This window comes from Curcuma longa, chromosome 5 (genome assembly GCF_044706935.1).
Source record: "Curcuma longa cultivar G26 ecotype Majalengka, Jawa Barat chromosome 5, ITB_CL_G26_1.1, whole genome shotgun sequence".
NCBI lineage: Eukaryota > Viridiplantae > Streptophyta > Magnoliopsida > Zingiberales > Zingiberaceae > Curcuma > Curcuma longa.
This window is the reverse complement of record NC_133865.1, coordinates 584,182-595,701: the sequence shown is the minus strand read 5'-3', so window position 1 is coordinate 595,701 and position 11,520 is coordinate 584,182. Positions and strand designations below refer to the sequence as shown.

General features: G+C 33.2%; 1 protein-coding gene across 1 annotated transcript; it reads right to left on the bottom strand.

Moving 5' to 3' along the window:
- Nucleotides 1-4,563: 4,563 nt before the first annotated feature.
- Nucleotides 4,564-11,316, bottom strand: LOC141829962 (uncharacterized; the record flags this gene model as incomplete). The annotated part of the gene is given in 3 exon segments (XM_074717424.1): nt 4,564-4,902; nt 5,128-5,487; nt 10,876-11,316. Coding segments are annotated over 3 exon segments (1,068 nt in total). The 5' UTR covers nt 11,290-11,316.
- Between the last annotated feature and the right edge of the window lie 204 nt (nt 11,317-11,520).

Sequence of the window (11,520 nt, the reverse complement as noted above, 5' to 3'; positions counted from 1 at the left end):
CCGTTTCCGGGAGAATTTTTGTTCTACAAGAATTCACCAGAACGAGTTTTCTAGTGTTTCCCATCATGGGGATCCAAAAGTGGAGAAGGATATTGAAATAGGTTCTTTAAGCCAAACTCATAGAATTGCTGGTACATCTTCCACCCCACCAGCAGTAAGAGCACAAATAAAAAATCTAACTAAAGAGGTTAGCAATTTGAAGAGGATAATATTGCAAAGGGATCAAGAAATGAGAGAATTGTGTCAATAACAAGACCTCATAATACGACATCTTCAATTAGGCTCTGCTCCAAGTCAGATTCCTCTTGGTTCTAATGATGACGATAATGATGATAATTCTTCATAAGCTTAGTTGTGTATAATTTTTATTTTTTTCAGAATTAATATTTTTGAATATTTTTTATTTAATTTATAAATCATTTATTTTTTTATTATTAATTAGTACTGTTATTTTATTTCGAACAAGGTTGGTGAGACCACAGATGATGGTGAAGTAAGTCTTTATATATTATAGTTATTTTGTACAAAAAGTATACTTTTTGTATTTGTTTTATGTAGGAAAAGAAAAAGAAGTGTGGAAAGAGCAGAAAATAGAGTAGAAAGTATCTACCATGGATGATGATGTCGAAGACAATGATATTTTTTATATCTTGTTGTCGTTTTGAGACTTTGATATGGGATGTTTTTATCTGGATATGTTTGATGTTGAATTGCTTATAGTTTCTTGTTGTTTATATGTATGGATTGCTTATAATTTCTTGTTGTTGTTTATATATATATAGATTGTTTATGTATTGAATTGAATGATGTTGGAATTAATGTTATATGTGGTTTAGTATTCTATTGAATTGAATGATGTTGGAATTAATGTTATATGTGGTTTAGTATTCTATTGAATTGAATGATGTTGGAACTAATGTTATATGTGGTTTAGTATTGTGTTGGATTATGTTGTTATATGTGGTTTAGTATTGTGTTGGTTTAGCATTGTTTTAGAATGTTGGATTGAGTTGAATGTTTTAGAATATTTGATTGAATTGTTTATATGTAAACATGGTTGAAGAATGAAAATGGGTTATTGTTGGAAAAAATATTACTTTTTGCGATGAATTTTGCGATGAATATGATTTCATCGTAAATTTATCGTAACTACATTATGCATCGAAACTTTGACGATGAAAAAAGATTTTCGCCAACAATTTGGTGCGCGACAAAAATATGATTTCGTCACTAATTTGGTGATGAAAAAAGATTTTCGTCACCAATTTGGCAATGAAAGTATGTTTCATCGCCAAATCAACACTGATTTCCAACTAATCTGATTTGTCGAAAACTCAATGACGAAATATTTTTTGTCACTTATTGGCGATAAAAAATTATTTTTGTCACAGATTTTACAATGGAAAAAGATTCCATCGTAAATTTCTGCAATGAAAAATTTACTCATCGTAGATCATCGATTATTGAAGTTTGCGATGAAATAATTTTCATCATAAATTTACAACGAATCTGACGTTGAAAATTTAATTCGTTGCAAAATTGACGATGAATTTATATTTTTCATCATAAAATTTGACGATGAGTTATTACCCTCAAAAATAATTTCGTCATAAAATATTTTGGCGACGAATTTTTTTGAAAAATTCATCGCAAAAGGTCTAAATTTTTGTAGTGTCAAACTCATTAATGTATTATAATGTGAACCCAACGTGTACTCCCAGCTCTTTTCAATATCTTCTCTTGATTCATACCTCATCTAGTGGAGATATCACCATTGCAAATTTCTTCAATAACTTTTTTAAATTGTTTCTCATGAAGTATGTCTCTTCACTTGCATGATGCTCCAACAATATTATTCAATTGTGCAACCACATCAAAAAAAATAGAAATCCTCATGTGATTTTTAGCAACAGCTACAAGTGTAAGTTGCAGTTGATAAGTAAAATAATGAACAAAATAAGCAAACTTATTTTTCATCATAATTAAGCTTTTTAGCCATTGAATTCTCTTCTCATATTGCTAACTCTATCATATTTTTACCCCTACAAATTAGACATAGATAACCCATGTTGGCATAATAAAAAATCAATAGCAGTCCTAAGTAATAAGGAGTAGTGTCATTTACATGTACAATGCCTAAAAAGCATTCAACAATATTTCCCCTTTCATCTACAAATTGTGAAGTAACTGTCATTTGCTCTTTAACAGATATATCACGAGTCTCATCGATCAATATAGTAAATAATTCATCACCAAGATCTCCAAGAATAGAATTAGTAGTTAAATAGGCAATGGATCTAATAATATCTTGTTGAATTTTAGATGATGTCATTTGAAATTTGAGAAAACATTATCGAGTGCAACTTTATTGATATCCTCATCATGGTCAGCAAGAAAATTACCATGATTGAGTTTATGGATTCATCATAATCACAAAATGGTAATCCTTAACGCACAAGAAATCTTATGCAATTAATTGATGTTGTTAAATGAACACAACAATCGACAGCTATCTAACTAGACTAATTGATTAAATAAATTTCAATATGTTTTGATTCATTAAGTCATAAATTATCATTGTTCATCTATTGTGAATGCTACTTTAATTTCCAACATGTTCATCAAATTTTTCTTCAATTTTTAAATCTCTCAATAATAAAAGAATCATTACCACTTTGACTATCATGATCAACTTTGAATAAATAACAATAAAGACGTCTTTTACAATGTTATAGTCTAGCCCATTAGTACTCTAGTCCATTAGAATGATTACTGAATCATATAACTCGAATTTTTCATTTCTCTTTTGGACAAAAATACCATGAAAATTCATGTTGTTTATATTGAAACGGACTTTTTACAAATAATAATGTCAAACAATATCGCTTTCATTCACATTATACTCTGAGGAATTTCTTTCTTAAACCAAGATCATTAGAATACTTATTTGAGTTAATATTAAAAGGTACAGGTGGAGAAGATGGAGATGCCCTATTTAAAATAAATTCATCTGGCATCTTCATAAAATACATCAACATTACTATTTAACTTAATTTATTATTAATATAATATTTTAGAAATATAATCTTCTAATTTAATGACTATTTTTTTCAATTAGAAACAAAAATCAAATGAAATTTTTTAAAAATTTTAAATTTTACATTTTACATCACTACACATAATAATTTTTAAAAATTATATTTCACGATTATAATATATAAACACTTCACAAAATATAAAATTAAAAAAAAATTTCTTTTTATTTAACATTAGATCTCAATTTAAAAAATCAAAACTTAACTATTAAATCATGTAAAAGAGAGAGAATTGAATAATAAACAAATACTAAAATATATTATATTTATAAAATTATGAGCTTAGTAAATTTTAATTGATATTTGAATATAAAATTCTAAAAATCCTACAAAATAGAATGCTCAAGATATACTCCGAAATCAATGTCAAATTTAAATGTTGTTTAAAATTAGAGTTTATATAATGTAGCTCATCAAGTGTATGCAAGAGGGTTATACCAAATTACATCGTGGTATCAACTATAATGTATTTTGAATGGTTGCTACAGTTTGTCGATCAGAAGTGTTAGGAGGAGCCAACGTTTTTCCAAAAAGAATGACTGGTTCCACATAAAAGAAAGAAAGCAGACTAGCAATAAAACATGATTTTAGTTTTTCCATTTTTTTTAGGGAAAAAAACCAAGAAGAAAAGGGGTTCATTGCAGTAGGAAACTTAAACCAGGTCTTCAAAAGTTGATTGATAAATTCCATCAATTGAAGGTCAAGAAAACGAAACTCAGTAAAAGTGAAGCAGTTAGTATTTGGGCAGCCAATTGCATGGGGGACGAGGCTGAGTAATTAAAATATGGGGCATAAGAAACTGAAGGCGGTAGAGGAGGAGCCTGGCAGCACTGAACAACTGTTGCAGGCGGACACTCTACCTGAACTGCCGCAGGAGGTGGCGATGGTGATGGCGGCGGCGGAGGTGCGACAAACTGTATATAAGCAGGTGGAGAAGCATCGTTACAAGTTTCACACATTGAGCAGTTGGCACACGGAGCAGGTGGAGGAACATACTCCCAAGCCTCGAGAGCATGGCTGATGTTGAGGACAAACCATAGTCCGAACAGTGTTAGAAAACAAAGGATCTGCTTCCCATCCATGGCAAAGCAGCAACAAAAAGTGCAACAGTAAGTAGAATTCGAGTTGGATGAACGACGCAGGCGGTTTAAGTACACTTGCAAACACTTTCCATCTTCATGTTGAATGGTGCATGGTGCTGCATTTTGTGCGTATCCTTTTGGTGGTGTCACGTACGCATGCATCATGCCACATGGAATAACATCTGTCAAAGGGACCTTTATCTCTTTGGAAAATAAAACAAATCATAAATTTTGAGGAAAAAAAACAAAGGATATCAACTCTTTCCTCCTCTCGCAACCAAACAAAGTTACATAGCGTTCAAACTGTGCATTCATACAGTGCAGACGAAGTCAAACTAAAGTTGGAAACGATCACCTTGACAAGATTTATCCTCTTGAAACCTTCTCTTGCAATTTATTTGACGCTCTATCTTCGCTCAGTTTGTTCGAACTCAATCCTTTGGGCCACCTCCATCAACTGTAATCGCACCACCACTTTGGACCTCAACAAGGCGTGGCTTTTTGGATATGGTACCAACTTGTTCTACATCTTGTTCCCCTTCGTTCTCACTTCCTCGTGCTATCGAAGTGGATAAAGTTTCATCATAGTCGGCATCATCAGTTTGAGCTTGAGCTTCCAAGTCACCCATTTTTCTTTGTGGAATTACCTGAAAGAATGCTTCTTTCCAATCTCTTGTTTCCATGAATTTGAGTAGTATCTCAAACACTTGGTTAACTGTAAGTACCTGCAAGAAAAAGATTTATTAGTAGAAACCATGTCCTAACTGTTATTGTTGTGATCGACAAAGCTGAAGATCAGATCATGATTTCATCTTAGCATCTAGAAACCAAAGCTGAAGATCGGATTATGATTTCATCTTAACATCTAGAAACGAACGATGGATACTATTAGAACATACACACATAATAAATAATAAAGATAATGCCTGGATAAATGCATATGTTAATACCTGGGAGCTCGACATCTTCAAGTAATTCCCAATTGGCAACTTTGCAGAATTAATTCCTTGCTCATTTGCTTTATTCATAGTAATCCCTTTCCAGCGATTTCGGTCAACTAACCCCCCTATGATATAGATTTTCTTTGGATCAATCTCCTCTAAAATAGTTTCTGAATCAGCTGTTAGATACTCAATATTTTCCTTGTGCTCTTGAAAGGCCTCAATATAAGATCTATTCTCCTTCTCGATGATCCATTTGTCAAACCCTGGGATCCTTCGCAAGCTAGTGTCTATCTCTCCTTGGCATCCTGTCAACCAGAGATGTGCTGGCGATGCACACCTCCCGTTTACTGCATAACAATACATAATCTGTAACTTTCATTAGGTCAGGAATTGAAACTTAACGAACTTTTATAGTCAAGGGAACTGGAATGGCAAAGCGTGGAGATTAGAAGATATGGGAAGACAATGTAGCTGCAAAGAGAATAAAACCTCAACGAATCATAAAAATTTCCATATGGTGTTTCTTTTGAATATTTTATAACCCACAATATTATCTCCCTATAAGAACACTATAAAACCAGCAAGCGACCATTAAAAATAAGACTGACCACCAAACTATATCGCATAGTTAAAATTGTTTTCGTCCAACAAGCCTGCCAGTTTTCCTTTAACAATGTTGTCATCGATCGTGATCGTGATAGCTAATGAACTTTGAGTACGAAGTTACAAGTTTCTCTTTGTGGTGAACAGCCTCTATTTCTTTTTCCTAACCTGCTTTATGGTAAATAATGGCACCATAATGCCTCAGGATTCATGTAATTGTATGATAGCAGGCAAAAGAAAATTGGATCCAAAGTAGGGACTTTAGTGAACCTCAAACAGAGCCAATTGTTAGCTAAACTAAAATTTCTAGTAAACTATAGATAATCAACATCTTCATATTTGATATTGAGGTGTAGGTATTCATTCTGAACTACTTAGCATAATGCAAGTCGGATTTTGAATTTTAAGATCATCCTTAAAATAAGGTCAACTAAAACATGTTCTCAATTCCAATTACAGCATTCACATTGTTTCTTTGTGATACTCTAACACTTGCAGTCCCATATTAGAAATTATAGCACAACAAAATGATTTATAACACTAAGATTAGCGTACTACTATCATTAAGTTAGATGTAGTAGAGCATTTCAATCTAGCAGCTAAACTTATCCAAAGTAGGAAGCCAGTTTCTTATTCTAAATGATCGTCATTTGTGGTATCAGAGCAGAATTTGTCTATAATTGTTAAAGTGATTCAATTGAGATATTAAAGTGATGCAATGCAAAAAACGAGCAAAATCCATTAGAGATCTGATACTTGCCACATAGAAGCAAATAAAACTCACACAAATCTAGTACAGCAAGATGCAACATCAAAAATAAAATTTGATAAATAGAAAACAAGCACGCACAAGGACAGGAATATTATTATTCAAAGGATTATCGACATGAAAAAATAAGGGTACTGTTAAAAATTCAAATATATTTCCTCCTCTAAACAAACTATTGAATCAAAAATCACCTAAATTAATTAATTCACCTAAATAAAAGAAATACCAAAATAAACTTATACTAGTATGATTCTCATCTAACAGTATAGTTTCCAATGTGATTATCCTTGTTTTTCTTTTTATTCTTGAAGAATTAAAGGCTTAGTTTATTCTCTTTGTTTTTGTCACCATCCAAATGAATAAGAAAACTTGTAACTGATCACCCACGAATAATGTCTAAATCTCTACAAGTATCAAGGGTGTGAAAACAATAATGCTAAGGTTGAATTTGTTGATATTGAAATTGCAGTGTGATCCATGAAAGGGTTAACATAAAAAGTCAGAGATTTGAACCTTTTCTCACTAAATTAGAATATCCTTAAATTAAAAAAATAAATATTTAAATAAATTGCCAAGTTAAATAAGCATCTAGAATCAATTTTTCTCACTTTATGGCTAAATAAATTGGATATAAAGATTTCTAAAATAGTTAAAAAGCATATAGTGTTTATGAATACAAGAGCACAATCTATCATATCTTTTATCACTAGTGCTTTATAATAGTTAAAAGAAATTGTTTTCTAGCGTTGCATGTGCTTCTAGTGTCAACTCTTCACTATAGCAGCACATAGCAGACGAGAAAACTAACTCTATAGGCTAATGAGTGTTAAAGTCATGAACAATTACAAAGAAATTCTTACTAATAAAAGTTTTAATTAATTTTCTAATTTGTTTGTAACCTATTAATTTTCCAAAGAGGTCAAATTAATAGGTTTTTCTGAATTCATATCTTCTTAGGTTGAGTCATCATGGTTCCTCTAAAATAAAGTATTGCGGCTTATTTGTGCTATGGTGTATGGGCATCTTTCTAAAGGGTCTAGGGAATAAAGGGTTTCCGACTTGTTAGAGAATAAAGGGTTTCAATTCTAGCTTAAGTTGACTCAATAGCAAACAATTGATTCAAGTTATATTACTAGATTGTTGAGTCAACTAGTTTATGATTTGAATTTGAAATCAACCAAAAAAGGTCATTTGACTTTGTCATTGCAAGATAAAATTTGTGGCAGAGGATATGAATTGACTAGAAGCACTTGAAGTTGATTGGAACCTCGTTAAAGAATTATCTGAGTCAATTGATAGTACAGGCAGTTGAACAATGACAGTCAATCACGATGCTATCCCATGGAATCAACTGAAGGTTAAAGGAAGGATTTCACTAATGGCTCAGTAGGTAGAAGACCGAGTCAAAGGCTATCTAGTAGAGTTAGCTAGAAGGTGTTTGAGTCGACTGATGACACAACAATCAACTGATTGTGAAACGATCAATGTGGACAGTGGAACCTGTCTAGGACAATCGAGTTGCCTGCTAGTTCGTTGCTCTATAAATAACGAGTAAAGCTACTTTGAAGAGGCATTATTAATCATGTTTACTACTCACTTCAACGCACCCATTATCATCATTCTACTATTATGTCTAAGTTGCATTTAATTCTAAAGAAGAATTTTTTCTATCAAGTTTGTTTATTTTATTTTTTTCTCTCTTGTACATTTTATATCCTATAAAAGAGATCTATTTCTTTACAAAGAGATTTATCCACCTCTAGAAAGGAGAAATCATTTCAATTAGTGGTTTTGTGGAGTAATTCGCCTAATGAGTCAAGTCATAAGTAGTAGAGTAAGAATTTAAGGCTTTCAGACCACGTAAAATATTTATGTTAACTTTCCGTTCATTATATATTTTTCCACTATATTATTTCTAATATTTGACTCAACTTTCATAAGTTAGATATTGATTTAGCCAACATGATCCTTACACCGCCTAAGTGGATACGATAATGCATAAGCTTATGTGGTTCTATAAGTGGCTTGATAGAGATTTTTTAAAACAATAACAAGGAGGATGTCAAACCTTAAATAGGGGAAATTGTGACATCCTAACTAAGCCACACAATAAACTCACAATAGAATTGTAGCTTATAAAAGAATTAATTTCTATCTAAGGTTTCAAAAAGTATATATAGGCAACAGCAATATCATAGTTATTTAAGGCGTGAGGGCCCAAAAACGAATAGGTGCTGTGGGGCCTAAGGCGTTAAGCGCGAGGTGAGGCACATGCCTTACTAAAGGCGCTTTGGGTATAAATTTTTACAATTCAAACATATATAGAGAATTTCTATCAAAATATTTCACTAACAAAATTATAGTCCATAAAATATTAAACAATAATATAAATATAAAATTCACTAACAAATAAATACGTTATATGCATAATTCAAATCAAAAGAAAAAATAAACTTCAAATATCTAAATCATCAAAATCTTCATCATCTTCCTCAATCATATCATCATCATCATCGCCAGATATTTCAAATTTGTATCCAGCTGAATCTATAGTGGGTTTTATTGAAATTATATATATATAATTAAATTAATAGGATAATTTTATTAGGGTTTAATTAAGTCTATTTAAATTATCCCTACTATAGCTAGGAGTTGATATTAACTTAGCTTTTATTTAATTAAAAGCTAATTTACTTCCTGTTACGTGTCGCTCGTCGCTGCGGGGCCCGCGCGACACATCCGCAACAACCGTGAGGCTCGAGCAAAGCATCCGCAACGATCGCAAGGCTCGCGCGATGCATCCGTCTCGACCCCACGAGGGTTGGGCTTTAAAAAAAATCACTTTAATAAGATGAAAAAAATCGCATCTTATGCGTGACTATTGCCTCTCAAAGGCGCACGCTTCTTTCAAGCAATGCGCCTGGGTCATACCGAGGCACAAATGTCGCGCCTGCCCTTGCCTTGCACCTAGGTGTAGTCAAGCGCACGCCTTTCACAACTATGAGCAATATGTAACAAACAAACAACATAATACATATACGTGTAGTGATATACTATTAGAATTAAAAATAAAAAATATATATTAATAAAAATAACTAATTTACATAGAATAAAGTATATTTTTTAAAACCCATATTATACTTTCACATAGAAAATAATATATGTTGATTATACAATAAAAACACAAGAAATATAACAATCAATATTAATGTGTGGTCACTTAATTATCCCCTTCAAATTCTATTTAGAAGCAATATATACTATCCAAGCAAGGACTTCTTAGAACTATTTGTTTTCTACTTCAGCATTTTGAACTAGTGCATCATGTTTATCAAATTAATTGATTAGCTCTCTCATTTGGATTGGGTTATTACATCTTTACTCGTGCGAATAAACTAATAGCCAAAAGGCATAAAGCTCTTCGAGCTAATTATTGGTGCATTCCCAAAATCAAACAAATTTCATTTCTTCATCTCTTCTTTAAAACCCATATCATATTTCATCTCTTCTTAATAACCTTGTATATATAGGAGCCATATCAAAATGATTGTATCCATGTTTACTACTACTAAATACTCTAATCTTTTAGCATTGCCTAATCATTCTTACAAAGGTATCTTATTTGCAACACTAGTAAAACCAGTTGTCTTGAATATCTTATTCATGAACTAAAAGAAAGTCAAATGGAAGTGTCGCATAGTTTAGTTGTCGTCAAGCTCTCTTCTACAAGGATGTGAGATATGTTTGAAGATTAGATGGATAACTAAGTGGTGGTTTATCTCAGTTTGAACGTTTCCAATCAGGTTTATAGTCAAAGCATACTTATACCACTCCTATGAGTGTTTGTGAAGAACATCATGAAATTGTGAGACTTTACACAATCAACTAGATCATATAGATGTTCCTTCAACACAATATAGATCATCGAGAGAATTTTAAATGGTTGAACAGAGTGCAAAATGCAAGATCTTTCAAAAAAAAACATTCCTAATTGAAGTGCACTCAAGGAATGATCTTTCTCCGGGCAAGCTGCTGAAATGATTGATGTTTTCAATTTCAAATCATCTTAGATGTAATTGTTTTAACTTTAGCAATATTGTTCATAACCACATACTTATAAACTTATATTTTGACAGGATCACTAGAACCGTATCATCTAACTTTTGACGTGAGTGCAAACTGAGAACTGATTTTCATCATTTTTTTTTTGTGTGTCCAACCATAACCTTACTGAAAAAGCTTTCTACCATCAGCCGCTGAAAAGAATCTAGTACTAAGACTGTCAAAAGTGGAGCACGAATGTTTGTGGCAATGACACAACTACATCGTGCATTAAATCTTAATTAAATCCAAATTGGAAGACAAGAACGAATAATTGGCACCTGTTGTACGAGGCTGTGGATCTCATTAGGCTTCATGAGATCAGCGAACTCCAGGTCAAGCACCACCTTGGGCCCCAACTCTGCGGCCCGCCTCAGCCGCTCGGCTCGCAATTCGCGATCCTCCGCCCGCCGCGCCACCCGCTCTCTCCGCACCTCCCGCCGCTCCCCGATCAGCCTCTCTCGCTCCTCCTCAGTGACAGACGCCAGTTTCTCTTCCCACTCCTGGCGTCTCCGCTGTACACCCTGACGGCGGCGATCTTTCTCCGCCTTTTTTCGTTCAGCCTTCCGTTCCTCGAGCCTCTGCTGCTTCGCCAGTTTCTTTCGTGCGCTCTTGGAGAGGACCGGGGCAGATTCAGAATCCGGCACAGTGGATGCGGCCGCCGGGATCTGCTCTTCGGTACCGACTTCGTCCATGTTGGGAGGCCGTGCCTAGGGTTTTGAATAATAGGCGGGTTATGGTCGTTGATAAATCAGCGCAGGCATGGTAATATGCACGGGGTAGGATTTCGTGAAAAAAAAAATGAATTTATAAAAGAAAAAAAAAGGCAATTGCTGAATCCATGTTTTCAGTTTTTATCCAGAAAATTAAGTACCACCCTCCAGTAACTCTTATAAAGTATTATTATCATCCCCGGGACAATAGTG